We start from the raw sequence: 17,857 nt of genomic DNA, 5'->3' as shown, positions 1-17,857 counted from the left end.
TATATTCAAGAGATCGTCATGAAACGAGCCGTTTATTTTGAAAGTGGCCATAAGTCACTTTACCGTAATGAAAAGTGGTGATTTTTTAATGTTTATACGAAATTATTTATACTGAGAAAAATATCAGTATCCTGAGACAACAAATACAAGTAAATCGTCTCGAAAGTTAGCATCCATATTTTTAAACCTGTTAAAACGCACACCCTTAAATATATCGACTTAAAAACAAAGTGACTTATGCCACTTTCAAAATAAACGGCTCAAACGTCGAATCTTCGCGAACCGCGTGCACGGGGACGCCGCCGCCGCGGCGTCGAAGAAGTCGACAATCAGCGGAGAATGAAAATGTCCAGCGAGTTTTCGCCGTTTCTACGTACAAGAAGAAGAAACGGGGCTCGTTCGTCGAAGAAACGGCGGCGCCACGCGAAACACCCGCGGCCCCCGGACCCCGGGAGTTCAACACGATCCTCGGCGAACTTAGCCGGCGTTAATTAAATTCGCGCCGTCGTAAACTTCAAACTCGAAAAGAACGTCCCCAATTAAACGCGGCCGGGAGGGAAAATCCGCGGGCGCGGGGGAAAGGAGAGAGAGAGGGAGACCGACGGGTTCTCCCCGTAGTCCTCGGGGGCACGGCAGCAGCTGGCGCGGGTTTCGTTTTCGGTGGCCTCTCACTAACACAGAAAAACTGATTCGTTTCTGCTCTACTTTTTAATTTGGACTTGGTAAACAAAACACAGACAGTAATCGGGTGGTCGAGCTGGAGGAACGCGAACAGTAAGTACGAAAATACAACGCATCGCCGTTACCCCGGCCCTTCTCTCTGACTCTCTCTTACCTACAATTCTCTCTTCTTTTCTTTTTATCTTGTTCTTCTTCTTCTTCTTCTTCACTTCTCCGATTCTTTCTTTTTCCGTTCCATTAATCTTCGGCCGCTCTCTTTCCGTTCGCGACCCCACACCTGTTTTGCTCGCTGTACAGTTCGCGGCACCGGTTTCTCTTTATTTCACGAAATTACCCTGACTCCCGACAGCTTGGTGTCCGCGTCTGCATGCGCTCTATTACCGGAACGTGCTTACACTCGCCGAAAAGCGGCTGCAATGTTCTACTTTGCGCTTTACGAGGCACGGCCCGCGCGCGTGTCGCGCGCCGAAACGACGAAGTTGCGCGGAGATCGAAGAACTTTTCGGAGGAATGTTGATCGAGCGACGCGATATTCTCCCGCGTCGAAGCTTGAATCGTTGCGGAATATTGAGACGACGGACAGGACGCGGCGCGAACGTTTCTCCACCTTAAAAATTGATATCGAAATATTCCATCGAAATTTTGCTTCTTAACGACGCGTTGCGCGCCGATTCCCGGCGATCTTAGGATCTTTTTAGACGCTTTTCGGGATCTCAGATCTGCGAGTTATCGAATCGTACCAACGAGAACATCGCGAGTTCGCTTGGATCAATTTTTCTTATTTTTCTGATACGGTGGATCGATTCTGCGATCGAATTTGAGATCAGCGTCGTCGAGATCTACGGGAAACGACGCGCAACGCGTCGCAGAAAAAGCTCCAACTATACACGGTAATGGACAGATCGGAATTTCGTTGGAACACTTCGAGTTTAACGTAAATCGTCGAGGTTAAAAAATGTCATTCTTCGACATTTTTCAGCTTCGACGCGAAAAGAAGCAGCGCCGTTTCATCCGATTTCCGTCGGAAGTTCTTTAATTTTCGCACGGCTTTGTCGTTTCGTCCGACACTGTGCGCGTCGCACCGGTGTGCTGATAATTCAGTGGTATTATTACGTTTGTGCACGATGTATATAGTTGTACATGCATGTCCGTATGTATGTATATACATATATATATACGTATATATATATGTAGGACGACGGGAGATGTACGGGTGGGACATCGCGTGTGTCGTTGTAGAAGGATTCGATTGGATCCGGGATACTAATTCAACCTTGGCAAATCTTGGTACTCGATTGATCGATGGAATTATCGGTTCCTCGTATCGGCGGCTTAACGGGAATCAGCTATAAAGAGGATTCCCGTGGTACTCCGAATTCTGGAATTGAAAGAGTCGCCGTCGCGATCGAGGCGATCGACGCGACGGGATCCGCGATAAATTGGTACAGTGAGTTCTCCCTAATTGACGCTCGGATTTGGCGCAGAAAGGGACAATTTCGACGGAGGAGACACGATTATTCGAGGCTCGCGGCTCGTTTCTATAATCGTTAACGATCGGGCTGTCGCAAAATTACGAGTTATTAACGAAAAAACAGGGACCAACGAGCGGAACTTATTCGGATTTATTCGGAAGATTTATTCTCGTTCAGAAAATTTTATCAAATCGTTTTTAAGTTATCAACGCGATTTCGTAACAATTTTTGAGTTTACTTCGTTCGCGGATTCAAATGTTTGAGATAAATTTATCGAATTGTTTGGATTCAAATACGAACGATCTATACATTTTAAAGTATACAAAATTTCACATAAAAATCGGTTCTGTTAACACCGGATTCTCTGTTTCCCATAAAAACAATGTTCCACCGTCGTTCATTCGCGAAAACATATCTTCGGAGAACCGTCGAAGCGCAAATTTAACGAAAGAACATATTCGAGAGATCGTTGAAATTTCAAGATCCGACGAAAGAAAATATTTGAGCGCGCGCGTTAAATTCTTAACGAAAAGAAGCGCTGTTCGCTGTTCGTGTTAAAATTTCAAGTTCTCGCCGCAAGAAAATATTCGGGGATACGTTTAAATATTCAGATTCGACGAAACGAGCCGTTCGAGGGGGGGGGGGGACGTTTAAATTTTGAGATTCGACGAACGAAAATACAGTAATGTCTCTCTAATTGACGCTCAGATTGTCCATAAAAATGGAGAATGTGGGAAGAGGAGATACGATTGTTCGAGCCTTGCGGTTTATTTGTTATAGTTACGAATTGTCAACGATTATAAAAACGAGCCGCAAGGCTCGAATAATCGCATCTCTCCAGTTCCCAAAAATTGTCCATTTTTGTCTCCAAACTGAGCGTCGATTAGGGAGACATTACAGTATTTAGGGGACTAGGGAAATATTTAGGAGCACGGTCCGAGAGACTGGACGAAAGCGCGAATATTTAACGAGCGAAGAGCGTCGACAAATAAATAAACCGGGCAGCGATAACTTTGCCCGTCGCATGCGTTCGACGCAACGTTTGTCCGCGAGCAGGCAAACGACTTTCGAAGTAATTATCCAGTCTCTGAGCCGATATTAGATAGAATCGGTAACACGTCCACGAGCGCCTTAAGTTATTCCGTCGTGTGTCGAACCTGTGTTTCTTTCTTGTTAGACCTCTGGCATCATCGAAGTTTCCGTTTAATCGTGCAAGGTGTTGAATGTACGTATTATCGGCGCAATGACTTACGGACTTTATTGGTGTGAGTTCACGTAACAGCTAGCCCCTGATGTGTAGTGTGCACGAGATTGTCTCCAATCTCACAGGAAGCCCAGACCTCTCACCGACTCTCTCACACGCTCTCCCGTCTCTCTCTCTCTCTCTCTCTCTCTGTCCCTTCGTTTCTCTTATGGCCTCTCTCTCTCTCTCTCTCTCTCTCTCTCTCTCTCTCTCTGATATACACACACATATACACGCACACTATATCCCCCTTGTTCTCCACCATGGCTGAATGCATGTTGCGTTGCATAATTTAGTGACCACTTCCGACTTATAATAGTTTACTGTCGAAGTCTACATAGAGGTGAGGCAGGTAAGGGTTGCACGTGCAAATGAATAGGGTGGCAAAGTTCTTTGTTATTCGAATGTTGCACTGCGCGGTTGTTGCATAATTTAGGGATGATTAGTTACACTAGCCGATCTCCGTTCCAATGGTGATCCCTCTCTCCCTCTGTCTCTTTTTCTCTCTCTCTCTCTTATTCGCCCTCTGATTCTCTGTTCTATTCTGCCGTGGCGACACTTTCCGAGGTGAAAGGTAGGTGAAGGGTTGCATGCCCGATGAGTGGAAAGCTCTCTCTTATTGAGTTGGCTGTCGTTCAAGTCGTGACCTGAAACGAAGAATCCTTTCGGAGATATGAATTTTTTCGGCCGAGCCTCCGCCCACGCGGCGGCGACGGCGGCGGGCGACGACGACAGGAATGTTTACAACGTTCGTTAACGTCGAGCACGGGACCCGATAAATAAACATGAGCATAACGATTATGGAAAGTCGCGTCACCGGGAGTGCGCGAGGTCGCGCCGCCTATGGAACTCTCGCGACCACCGTGCGTAAAGCATCATCATCATCATCATCGTTTCTCAAACTTAATGTCCCGCGATTCAACGTGGTTTCTTCGCGCTGTCACGCGAGTCTTTGTAATAGCGAATTTTTTAGGAGAACGATGAACTCGGGCAACGTTTTCAAATGAAAAGAAAAGGGGCATTTCAGTCGTCGTCCAGCATCGTCTGGAAGAAGATTCAATTTGAAAGTGAAGTTGAGTTGAATTTTTGAAAAATTGTTATTATGTTCTTAAAGGTGTACGAACACTTTTGTGAGCCACTGTACCAATCGTCGAGACCACTGTTCGATAAATTTGAACCTCTTTCCCCGGTTTTTCGGTTTAATTTGGAGAAATGGTTAAATGTTAAATTATTAGAATTTGTTGTACTTCAACGCGAATAGAATTTGTCGAATGATTCAGACTGTAGAAATTGCTACGAAAATTAGTTTTTTGTTACGCGGATATATAATTTTTTACCGTTCATACGAGAGGACAAGCTGACCGAACATTTAATTCGCTGAGTAACCGCGAGTTCTTTTTTTGTCACGTGCAGTAATGTCTCCCTAATTGACGCTCAGATTGTCCATGAAAATGGACAATTTGGGAAGAGTAGATACGATTATTCGAGTCTTGCAGCTCGTTCTTATAATCGTTGACAAAAACGAGTAGCAAGGCTCGAACAATGGTATCTGCTCTTCTCAAATGGTCCATTTTTGTGCAGAATGTGAGCGTCAATTAGAGAAACATTACTGCATCTCGAAACTTTTGGCGTCGGAGGTAAAGCTTGCGAAACGTTCGCGCGTCATCCAGTGAAATATCGTTTCGAGCACCAATGAACGTCGGAAGATGCAGGTGACTAAAAAAAGCAGTGATTACTGAAATAAGGAAAACCTTGTTACCGGATTCAGCGAAGTCTCTGATTAATTGGCAGCCGTCGCGTAAGATGTGCATTCGTGATCCAACATGGACGAGGAAACAGCTGAATTCGATTACGCGAGTCGATTCGAAATGAAACAGCCCGAGACCATGATACTGATTATTACGCGACTATAATCGCGGGAGCATCGAGATGATATCGGTCGGTGACGATTTTTGTTCGCGAACTAACTCTTTTTCGAGGACAACGTCCGTCCGCGATATTTCGAAATCGAATGCATATAAGAGAAAAATATTCGCTACATACCTGAAATTCGATCCGCGATTGTCCTAAAGTTTAATTAAAAAGTTCGAAAGAGCCGCGTGCGGCCGAGACGCGTAACTCCCAGTAGATTACTTTGCACGATCGAAAGGATTCTTCTTTTCAATTTGTCTCTCTTGGTTCGCAGACTGTTCGGGTATTGTGTCTATATCCTCCATAGCGTAATTTAAGTGCCCTAAGGAAAGTTTCGAATAAACGTCTGATCAGCAGAAAATCAATGTCCCCGGCTTTCGAGGAACTGGAACGAAACGAGCAATTCTCCTTATCGCGCAGTCGTGGCAACTTGAAAGAGATCTCTGAAATGACTTCGTTATTCCTCTTGAACATTGAAGTTTGGATATTACAGCTTCCTTTATAACCAACGGTCTCTCTCTTTCTCTCTCTGTAAATATACCGTCGACGCTGATCTCGTTTCTTTTCCACTTTTTATCGAGCTTTCCGTTTCGAACGGAGATTCGCTCTCTTTCTTGCCTGAAACAAAAATTGCATCAAAAAATTGCCTAAAATATTCCTGTTTTCGTAACGAACGCTTATGTTATTTCATACCATGACCGTTGGCTCTTAAAACCCCGGAAAGAAACAGAACAGCAATTTTGCAAACGTTGCCGACTTCGGGTCTTTTCTGCTGGTCACATTAAATTATCTTATGAGAGACTTTTGTTCGAAACTTCGGCGTGTAATCGGTGTTCTTTCACAAAAGACTCTTCGTACTTTACGAACTTCGTAATGGATGTTTAACACAGTGCCATAAGTTTTCGAATACCATTAAGTTTCGTGATCTATTAATTTCTTGGAGGAAAAAAAAAAGAAAAGAAGTTCGCAAAGAACGCAGAGTTTACGCTTGCGATATTAAAGCAAGGCACAATGATCCGATTATCGAACGGATCGGACAGAACAGATCGCACTTAATACGATTCTATCGAAATTTGATCGATGAACGCTGAAACGACGCTTCTGTAAAAAGTGGTAGCAATTAAGAAATTAACGGCTGCCACTAAAAATTGAAACGCGACACTCGCATCGATCGAACAAGCAGAATATCGCACATTTGCAACAACGATGATTTCCAACAAAATTATTAACCGGTTGTCAAATTAAGATTATTAGTTAGCTTTATTCGTTCACGGTGCTTCAATTTGCGAAGAAAAGTCGTATCAATTGCGATCGTTTTGGAAACGATTAGAAAAGAAAGAGGAAACAACGACGATGTCGACGAAAGAATCGAATTTTGGCGAATAGAAAATGTCTCATCGACACCGCATCGCTCAGTCTATGCTTTTACGATATAAAAAGTAAAAAGGATTTGTTCACTTTTACGCTCTTAAAACAATCGACACTGCTTATCCTACTTCATACACAAATTGTAATCTGAAGCTCGGTGCTGAATTAAGAGAAGCAAAAATCAGAAACGTCTAGCCTTGACCCGAACTTTGCACTGTCATAAGCTTACTTACAGCTGTCCGACGTTCTGCAATAAGGAATAAAGGGCTTGAACAGTCGAAGCTGAAAATGTTGCTTTCTGCTCAAAATTTTGAGGATGACCTAAACGACTGTCTAATCTCACACAGACTGCACATGTATACATATGCATATATGCATATATATGCATTCGCAACGAGAATAGATAACAGAGAAGACACAAGCGAAGACGTTCAAAGAACTGAAACAAATAGGGAAACATTTTCCTCTACATTTTCGTGGAACTTGTTTTCTTGAAACCGACGCAGACGATTATTAATTTTGTACAAAAATCCCCAGTAGAGTGACGTTTAAATCGCGGATTTTTCACGCGTTTCTGTTTAAAACGAGAAGGCCATACTTAATAACACCCAGAACTTCGAAATACCCGCGCATATTATTACAAGCTAGCTAGAATTGTTAAGACGCGAAACGATTATCTGCTTAATCCGAATGCGTTGCGATCGACGCGTCGCATAAATTAGACCGCGCGAACAAACAGTTGAAACGAGATTAAAGCGAACTAGGACCGTCGACGTGTTGCTTCGAAGTTGTCGAAACGATTCGCGACAGAAACTTGCGTGCTTGTGTCCCCCCGTTGCGATCGATGCAGACAATTTTTATCTCGCACAAAGGTCGCGGCACAGCGACGACAGTTCCAAGTCGCTTCTTTCGTCGGAATCGGACGTGAAACGAGAAAAGGTAGCCGGTATGAAACGTGATCGTCGGACAGTCCAGACGGTGGGCCACCGAGCCCGACGGTGTCCTCGCACTCGACTCAGGGCCCGGCGCATCCGGTGCACCCGGTGCAGCCGACGCCGGCGCCGAGGTGGCCGCTGAAGCCCGGGGTGCTGGTGCACATCAATCGGACCCACAGCCTGCGGTCCGGCCTGAGCGTTCGCAACGGCGAATCGCTGCGAAACGAGTTGATAGCCGGACAGGCCGACGTGGCTACCACGACCGATCGATTCCTGATGGAAACGACAATCACCAAAGTGCCGGCCAAAGTGTTCCGACGGCGGAGGGACGGGCCGCAGAGGAGCCTGACTGTGACCTCTCTGAATGACGAGGGTATGCTCGCCAGGGCTAATAAGATTAAGGCCATGTTTGGAGTGCAACTTAAAGAGCAGGCTACTTTGCCCGGTATTTCCAGGGAGAAGACAGGTAAGTCGGCGACGGAACACCGGGACGAGTGTTCGCTTTAATGCGGCCGTGCCTGAGACGTGGAAACTCGAGCGGCGGCGACGGCGACGACGACGACGACGACGACGACGACGACTCGTCTCGCGGAGGTGTCACGTGTAACAAGGCGAATCCGTTAATTTATTCAACCTCGCCGGCGAGCCGCCAAAGGAGACAGCTAAGCGCGACGAATTAGGTGCGTCGATGTTTCTTAACCCTTTGCCCCCGCGATTCAAGTCCCCGCGTGCCACAGACGATAACAACGAGGTCGGTCGATCTCGTTAATGTTCGGACACTTTTCGAAACGTGATTACCTTTTTACAACTGGACTGAACGACTTGAATTTCTTCTTTTTTTTTCGATGATAGAGTGATCATTTTGAACGACGAGAAACAAAAAAACATAAAGCGCACAGAAATGGTCAATTTGGGAAGAGGAGATACGATTCTGCCTCGTTTTACGAATTATCAACAACTATAAAAACGAGATTTAAGGCTCGAATCATCGTATCTCCTCTTCCCAAATTGTCCAATTTCGTGCACAATCTGAGCGTCAATTAGAGAGACATTACTGTATATACACGGCGATGAAAAAAATATACAGTAGCGTCTCTCTAATTGTCTCTCTGACTAGTTATATTTATATTTGGCCCGACGACACGCCACAGCTCTCGTTTGTGGCCCGATTATCAGACCACGTCTCTCGGACGTTGCAGGGCAAAGGGTTAAGCACGCCGGGTCACAGTTTCGGGCTGCCTACGAGGCTGAACCGCGATGCCCCGCAAAATCAGAGTTGGCAAAAATTCTGTTCGAACGGCTGACGAGAGATAAAGAGTAACGAATCGAATTCGATTCGACGTCGTCGAATACGTAGAGTGGTGGAGCCGGTTACTGGACAGGTGACCAATGTACGTTTGGTTTTGTTTCTTGACTATGTGAAGTATGACTAAATAAGATACACGAAATTTTGTTGTTCTCTTTCTCTCTCTTTTGTGTTGTTAATTTCTGAATAAAAAAGATATATTTGTACCCGAAAAGAAACTAGGGGCACAGCAATTGGTCACCCTACAAATAGAGCAATTAGTTACGAGCAACGAATAATTGTTATTCGAATAAAATGGTGAAAGATCCTCACCCCCGAAATCGTCGATTTTCGTGCGGAATCTGAGCGCGAATTAGGGAGAATTTACTGCGCGCCGGAAATTGATTTTTTTATATTCAGATTCTCGTAGGGGAAAAAAGCTGTTTTTTGTAGGCGCGTCGGTGTATTTATAGAAAAGTGGTGTTCCAGAGAAATAGACCTTGCCCGCGCCATTCAACTTTTCCCTCGACAACTTTTTTTCTAGCTTTGACCCGGCTCGGCATATAACCCGCCCCAATTGCGTTACTCGCGCGGTACAGATGGAAGATTGGAAGCAGACTTTTGACGCAGTTAAATATAATTGGTTCGCGGAATTAGAGAGAACACCAGCTATTTTTATTAATATACTTCGTATCGAATTTGCGTCGAAAGAATTTTCTTCTCTCTCTCTTTTCCTTTTTTTTTTTGTTTCATAGAAGATTTTCATTTCGCCGGATTTTTTAAAATCCTTTCGAATCAACTTTCGCGAATATTGATCCGGTCGTGCTATATTTCCAGGCGAAACCTGCGATAGAAAGTCGAACACGATATAATCGAATAAAATGGTGGACCGCTCATTTTCCGTTAGATAAACGGCAGAAAATCATTTCGTTTCGTTTCGTTCCGTTTCGTTTGGGAGTTTCGATCGGAGTAAATTAAATCTGTATTTTACAGATCGGAAAGTTTCTTATCGTCAAAAATCGATTCTGTTCTATAGATTTACACGGACCTGGGTCAAAATATTTGAGAAAGCATTGGAAACAGTTAACGAAATACTATCGTTTGTTCGATGTAATATTTCAAGATTTATTCGACGTCGCATGGAGAAGTGTACGCATCGAAAATCATTATTCATGTTGTTGCAAAGAGAATTATTGATCGAGATAGCATTTTCTCACGGTGTATCGGAAATAATTGTTTGAAATTGCATTTCATGCATCTAAATTTCTACGAATTCTTTGAAATTCTATTCCTCGAGATCAACGTTCATGAAAGAAAGCAAACCCATTGGAAAAGTACAAACGCATCGTTTCGAGAGTAAATTGTTTCGAAAAATAAGCTTCTCTTCTCGTAAATAAATTGCAAATCTTCTCGAAATAAATTGCTATTTCAAATAAAATAGTATTTGCAAATATTTGTATCTCTTGGTCGATTTATTATCGCCGAGGTCCGTGTTCGCGCGAGTTTCATATACTTAATTATCCGAGTTTCGCTGCGATTCACAGAGCGATTGGCTTTCGACCGGTTCAATTACAAACGGCTTACGCGAAAAGTACACGGTATTGCCGGATTTATCGTCGAAAACTGACAAAATTGACACGAAATTGGTGCCGATAAAAATGATAAAACAAAACAAAAAAAAAGAACACCCTTCGAACACTCGAACCGACGTTAATATGATTACCGAGCAATCGGCCGATAGCTCTCTTTTTACGAAACAACCGGATTAAAGCGTGCAGCCCGGCGGAATTAAACGGAATAAATTGCGATTTGCCGCGCAAATTATCCGTAGATATTACGTTAAAAACACGGCGCGCGGTTACAATCCCGCGGCGCTTATCGGGCTACATTGAATATTTGATAAGCCCGAGTGTATTAAAGAGATCGGATGCTCGGTCGCACGAAAAATTGTGCAATTTCGTGCACCGATTAACCGACGTTAACAGAGCCGTTCCCGTCGGTCCTTTGTAATAAGTCTGGGCACGTTGATCGCGCGCCGGCCACCGGTGCAAAAGCGGTTTCGGGCCGCGTAACACGCGAAATATTTAATTACGAAAACACGGGTTCGTATGTGGGAGTCTTGCGAAATATAAGGCAGCCGGCGCGCCGCCGAGCGCGATCGCGAATTTTCCGGCCAACGCGGGCTGCTTTTCCCGGTTACGGAATATATTCCGCATAAATAATCGCGCTCATACATTTCCAATTAATTCGATTTCGCGTGTCGGCCGTACGTTCGGACGCTTTAATCCGACGATTGTCGGCGAAATGCGTGCGCGGAGCCCGCGCGCTTTTAACTTCGATCGTCGCGAACGTCGATGAAACGGAACCGCCGTCGTGCGGAGGAGAACAGAATTTCCAGAATAGAAAACTCAACAGGTTCGCGATAAAAAGCGTATTTGGACAGGGTCCATTTGATCTCGACGCCCTTTCGTTGTCCTCTCATTTCGTCCTTTACGCGGAACGTCTAAATTCCGCTGATTTCGCGATATGTTTAAACGATCCTTCGTTTCCAGAATTTTCCAATGGAACCTCGGAACCAAATGGAACGACGATCGAAATGCGAAAGTTCAATTTTAGCACGGACGCCTAAAGTTCGATTTCGGTACGAACGCGAATAAGTTGACTTCAGCATTAAATCGCCGAGTCCTGTCGACGCCGCGAAATTAATTCTCGGGTTTCGTGGAAATTCGCTACCGCGAATTTAACGCGAATTTTATTGAGAAACATATATTTATCTGGGCGACCGTGAAGCGATTTTATCCGCAGATAAAACGCGCTTCCGGTAGTTTCTCGTCGTTCCACCATTATATTCCACGTACAGCAATGTCTCTCTAATTGACGCTAAGATTGTCCACAATTTGGGGAGAGGAGACGCCATTATTCGAGCCTTGCAACTCATTTCTACAGTTAACAATTGTCAACATTTATGAAAGAACAAGCTACAAGGCTCGAATAATCGTATCTCCTCTCCCGAAATTGTCCCTTTTTGTGGACAATCTGAGCGTCAATTAGAGAGACATTACTGCACTTGCCAGAGTTCTTATTCGAATAAAATCTTATTCGGATAAACATTCGCCTTGACAAATTGTTGATCGACTGCACACTAATTCTGAATGAATTTTATTCGAATACAATTATAGTCGTCAGTCGGTTACCTCTCGTCCGTCATCCGAACGTCGGCCAACTCTGACGCGAGATCATCGACAGTTTCTAAGTCGATGCTTTCTCGCGAATGATTAACGTGTTTCTATGAGCGTGAAATTATTGTTACACGAAACGAAGCGCCGCGAAATCTACATCGCTTCGCAAACACGCTTTTTAAGCTTCCATTAGAGCAGAAAAGACCGGGCTCGCTCGCGAAAATGCAGTTCGGATTCCGCCGCGGAGCGTTCCCGGGCGTGCTCATTTTTATGTTTCGAAGTTGTTAAAGTGGCAGGAGCCTCGCCGGCGACGTTATCGTCGGCGTCGCGATTTATAACGGGCATCAAAGCGTCCATCAGGCCGACATGAAATTATCGCCGACGATTTTCGCAACTGTTCGCGTCCGGGCGAACGATAAAATCGTGTATATGTGTGTGTGTGTTGCACGTAACAGGCGGGGCCGCATGAACGAACGGAAAACAGCTTTATGTGTCGCGCTTCTCCTTTCCGTTTTTTTTTCTTGTCCCCTTTGTTTCTCTTGTATGCGTGTGCGCGCGCGCGTGTGTATTTGTTGTTTCTTTTTTTTGTCTCTCTTAGCTGTGACTTACAAAAGAATAGCACCACGGCAGAGGATATTGCATGCGGAATCGGCGTGCGAATCGAATCGGGCCAACCTCTCCCGTAAGCGAAAAAAACCAGGCGCAGGTACGTAACAAAAATGCCGCGGCGAACGGCACGTGCACGGCTCGCACGCGTGAACTTTTCCGCCGCGAACCACGCCGGACGGGGGATGATTTCCGAACCCGTTCCGTGCGCCGCCGAACAGACACCGCACCCGCGATCCGAAATGTTTGCACGTACAGGATTGCGATTGGAATGCACGAGCAACTAATACCGTTTTGCGGAATAAAAGGTTCGTAAGCTTCTCCGTTGGAAACGGACGGGATCGTTCGACCCGCGAAAAATCCCGGAACGTCGATCAAAAAGTACCGGTTCGCGTCGAGTCGGCGCTGATAGAGTCTGCACGCTTCGTCGAAGCTGCATAATTTAGGCGCGTCGTTCTTGGAGACAGATCGCCACCGAGAAAACGGTGCAGTCGTTTCTCCCTAATTCGCGCGAATTGTCCATATTTGTGCGCAATCTAAGCGCGAATTAGGGAGATACGAGTGTACTAATTCGCGACTGTACTAATTTTGTACTAAAAAACGACCTAATTCGCGCTCAGATTGCGCACAAAAGTGGACAATTCGCGCGAATTAGGGAGAGATCGCTGTACAGTAATGTCTCCCTTACTGACGCTCAGAGTGTCCACAGAAAAATGGACAATTTGGGAATAGGAGATACGATTGTCCGAGCCTTGCGGCTCGTTTTCATAATTGTTGACAATTTATAACTATAAAAACGAGCCAAAATGCTCGAATAATCGTATATCCACTTGCCAAATCGTCCAGTTTCGTGGACAATTCGAGCGTCAGTAAGGGAGACATTTCTGTCGCCGACTCGAAGGGATCCGTTTTCGCTCGCGAAGTCGCGTTAGAGCAAAGCGTTCTGCGATTTCTCTCTCGTTTCTAACGGGACGCGCGAACATTTTTACGATGTAGAACGAAAGAGACTGCGCGGTTAATGTTCTACATTCGTTGTAGAATGTCACGTTGATAAATAGAATGCGCATACCGAAGAAATTGGTCTGTCCGAGGCCGTTCGCTGTAAATCCTGAACGTATGAACACGCGTACGCGGACAACGCGTGTGCAGTCTCTTCCACGTTTCGTGTTCGCAAAACACACGATTTAACCGGCTGTCCGATGCTCCGTTGCACATTATGAGCAATCTGTGTCCTCATAGCGGGTCGGCCCGTAAATTCGTGCCGGTTCTAATCTCGAGTCGAATTTCCTTGTTCGTTCCGCGCCGGGCGACAAAGCGATCCATTTTTTGGAAACCGTCGAGCGTCGGGATCGCGACCAACGAACGCATCTCGGACAGGTTTCGCCGTACGATAACATTGTAGATCTTTCTAATTCGACGCTCTCGTAGTTTTTAGAGAATTAATCATAATTTGTACGAATTTAATCGTGCAGCAAAGTCTGTCGGAGACGTTCGTTTCTGTTCGCTCGACGCTCTACGGTTTTCAAAAACTTGACGTGATCTTGTTGTTCGCAGGGTGCGAATGAGTGAACGATCGCGCGACAGGAAAAATCTAAAGCTATTGGATCGACGTACGAGATATAACGCGGGATTATTTTATTATTATCGCGCGGGGAAGTTAAAATCGGAGTTAATAGCCGCGCGAACTTTGGACCGACCTGTTATTTCTGTGAAAACATCGAAACTGCTTGATACAGTAATGTCTCTCTAATTGACGTCCAGATTGACCACAAGAATGAACAATTTGGGAAGAGGAGATACGATTGTTCGAGCCTTGCGGTTTATTTTTATAGTTATAAATCGTCCACAATTATAAAAATGAGCCGCAAGGCTCGAATAAGGTTCAAATTGTCCATTTTAGTGGACAATGTGAGCGTCGGTAAGGCAGACATTACCGTAGTGTGTTGCTGACAGTAACAGAAACCGGTTCTCGTTGCTTCAAACTTTCCCTGGAACACGAAAGAAATCGTAGAAGATCTTACGAAGATATTATTTGCCAAAGTTGGAGTTACAATTAGAGTCTCGATATAGATTTTATCGACGTTAAATTCAGCCACGTCGCGGAGACGCAAATCAGCGATTTGAGAAAGATTTCAGAGTGTTCGGAGCTTGAGCGACCGTAAAATGTTCCCGATATCCCGGAAACGGGCTAAGAATGGGAAATTACAACACACGTCCACTTCGTAACTCTCCAACTACTATAAGAGACCTACACACACCGTCTAGATAAAAACGTCAGGATTCTGCATTTAGCTGTCTCTTGTATCCGTGCAGCAGAGGTGGAGAATACCATCGATACTTCGCGTTATCGACGACCATCGTATCGTTTTTCTTATTATCGATAGAGCGTATTGAAAGGTAATTTAAGCGAACTGTTGGACACTTCTATCCCCATTTATTATTCCAATACATTTACTTAAATGCTTCTACTGTTTATACGTATACATCGAGAGGCTATTTAAACGAAGTTTCAGATATTTCTATCCCACTTATTATCCTAATCATTTCTTAAAATGCTTCTACTAAGTATAGAAATTGGAAGGCAATTTTTAAACGATGTTTTAGATATTTCTATCCTGCTTATTATATTCAAATACATTTATTTCAATATTTCTACTATTTATACGTGAATGGAAACGTCTTATGCTATGCAAAAAGATAAAATAGTTTCGCAAACAAATACCTTCGGTATGGTCTAAAGGAATATTTGGCAAAGTAAGATCCGTAATTTTCGATAGGCGGTCAAAAAAGGTTGATGCCAACAAATGTCGACACTCTGATTTGTTTTTACATAAAAATCAGTAGTTAGATTTAATACGAAACTGGTACCTTGAAATCTTTGTAACTCTGAAACTTGATATTACGCGTATTTCCCACGGTACTTCTAACGATCTAGAGAACTATCGATAGGTTTTACAAACTATCGGAAACTATCGATAGCTCTCCACCTCTACCGTGCTGCAACAAGAGTAGATGTAGTTCCTCACTCGTGACAGCATTTACAATTACACTGGAACAGCGACGGATAAAATCTATCTATGTGTCTCTCTCTCTCTCTCTATCTATTTCTCTCCCTCTCTCTCTCTTTCTCTCTCTCTGCCTATCTAATTCTCTCTCTCTCCTAGGTTCTCTCTGGTCCTCACTCTATCTCTGTTTCTCTCTCTCTCTATCTCTCTCAGGCTCTCTCTGGTCCCCACTCTATTTCTGTTTCTCTCTCTTTCTCTCCCAGTCTCTCTCTGGCCCTCTCTCTCTCTCTCTCTCTCTCTCTCTCTCTGTCTATCTATTTTTCTCTCTCTCTCTCTCTCTCTCTCTCTGTCTATCTATTTTTCTCTCCCTCTCTCTCTCTCAAGCTCTCTTTGACCCTCACTCTATCTCTGTTTCTCTCTCTTTCTCTTTCAGTCTCTCTCTAACCCTCACTTTCTTTTTCTCTATTTATTTCTCTCTCTCTCTCTCTCTCCCCCAGGTTCTCTCTGGTCCTCACTTTATCACTGTTTCTCTCTCTTTCTATCCCAGTCTCTCTCTGGCCCTCACTCTGTCTATCTATTTCTCTCTCTCTCTCTCTCTCTCTCTTTGACCCTCACTCTATTTCTGTGTGTCTCACTCTCTGTCTATCTATTTCTCTCTCCCAGTCTCTCTCTCTCGCTCTCTCTCTCTCTTTCTCTCACTCTGTCTGTCTGTCTCTCTGGCCCTCACTCTGCAACCGCGTCTCCGTCCATCTTTGTTCCTGCCTGTTTCTGGCGCACTCGAGAGAACCCACCACTCGAACGGTCCACCATAGAAACTTTCGGGACGTGTACTGTCTCGCTGGTTACCACCGGGAACTCTCGGCACCGCGACGGAAGGGTGTCGATTCTACAAAGTCATGTTTCATTTGCACTTACAGATCCCAATCAAGCTGCGAATAACAATCACGTGAACAGCGTGTCGGAGGGTCTTCCGGAGTCCGGGGCGAAGACGTTCTACGAGAACCTACCCTTCCACGGGATCCAAGCGCCGCCTAACAAGGTCAGTAGGAATCGATATACGTGGCATACTCGGCGTCGCCCGCGCGTTCACCTGTTCAGAGCAGCATGACTGTTGGTACCTTAACGTTCCACTTACGCGCTTGTCAGTAACAGCCGGATGAAAATGCTGCGCGCCGGAGGCGTTCGACGGTGGAACGCCCGGCCTCGTCTCGCCCCGCCTCGCCACGGAATCACCGGCCTACTATATATATATGTACCTCTTTTTATACTCTCGTTTTTTCTCTTTTTTCTCTTTTTTTTCTTCTTTTTTTTGGTTCATTCGCCCTTTTTTCTCTCTCTCGATTTTTCGGCTAATAAAATCGACCGCAGCAACCTGCCGCGCCGCACCGGCCCGGCCCGGCCCGGTCCGCGCCGGCACCGAAAACGCTGTGAAACGGACACGAGTACGTTTTGTTTCGCCGCGACAATCCGACGCGACGCGACCGTCAGTGTGCTTCTGCTTCGTCATTCATATATTCCATTTGCCGATACGATATTGTATTTGTACGGGCCAGCCAGAAGCGTACCAGAACCGAAGGAGCGTGTCAGAGTGCTTTCCCAGGTGCCATATTTCAACGGTGTACGCTGATTACGGATACGGCCACGGACACGACTGCGAACGTTAACTCTTCGGGGCGACGTCTGCTGGTCGACTATCCGATTTGTTATACTATTATACTATATGGTATAGTATATATACTATACTATACTACTATTCCGTATTTGATATACCAGATTATTAGCTGCGATACAGTTTCGCGATTTGCTTTTTCTCGCGGGGATGAAGCGTGGGTATTACTGCGGACCGCAAAAAATAGTGTGCAATTTTCTGAAAATGAATCTCATAATTTTTGTATATTTAATATCGATAATCTGTGACATACAAGTAACAGCAAACGCAATTTTAAGTCATTTATTATTATTATCGGCGTGGAAGATCTCATTTTCTCTGTCAAAGTTCGCCACTAAACAATTAATTAACCCTTTGCAGTCGGAGCTCTATTTTAATTCGAAATCCAAAAGATGCTTTCTGATCTGCAGTATTTTTATTTTACATGATTCGGTGCAGTTTATGCATCTGAAATTCTGCCTATTGGCAGGTACAATAATTGCAATTTTAACAGTTTTTTTTTT

At 44.7% G+C, this 17,857-nt stretch overlaps 1 protein-coding gene and 1 long non-coding RNA gene across 10 annotated transcripts in view; one reads left to right on the top strand and one right to left on the bottom strand.

Annotated features, from left to right (window-relative positions):
* Positions 1–17,857, top strand: part of nrm (neuromusculin) — a 533,882-nt gene that overhangs the window by 481,999 nt on the left and 34,026 nt on the right. For 8 of the 9 annotated variants that reach the window (XM_033487002.2, XM_033486998.2, XM_033487000.2 and 5 more), the window contains one exon: positions 16,603–16,724. In XM_033487002.2, the coding sequence (XP_033342893.1) occupies positions 16,603–16,724 (122 nt within the window). Of the gene's footprint in view, positions 1–737; positions 775–7,645; positions 8,077–12,672; positions 12,781–16,602; positions 16,725–17,857 lie in introns of all 9 variants that reach the window. The other variant, XM_033487004.2, reaches the window with a different exon arrangement.
* On the bottom strand, positions 3,649–6,565 carry LOC143258836 (uncharacterized). Its single transcript, XR_013032730.1, has 3 exons — positions 6,001–6,565; positions 5,440–5,925; positions 3,649–4,043 (listed from the first exon to the last, which is right to left on the bottom strand). It is a non-coding gene; the product is annotated as an uncharacterized LOC143258836 (long non-coding RNA).

Source organism: Megalopta genalis, chromosome 2 (assembly GCF_051020955.1).
Source record: "Megalopta genalis isolate 19385.01 chromosome 2, iyMegGena1_principal, whole genome shotgun sequence".
Classification (NCBI taxonomy): domain Eukaryota; kingdom Metazoa; phylum Arthropoda; class Insecta; order Hymenoptera; family Halictidae; genus Megalopta; species Megalopta genalis.
Note: the sequence above shows the minus strand (reverse complement) of the source record. Positions and strands in the feature narration are given on the sequence as shown.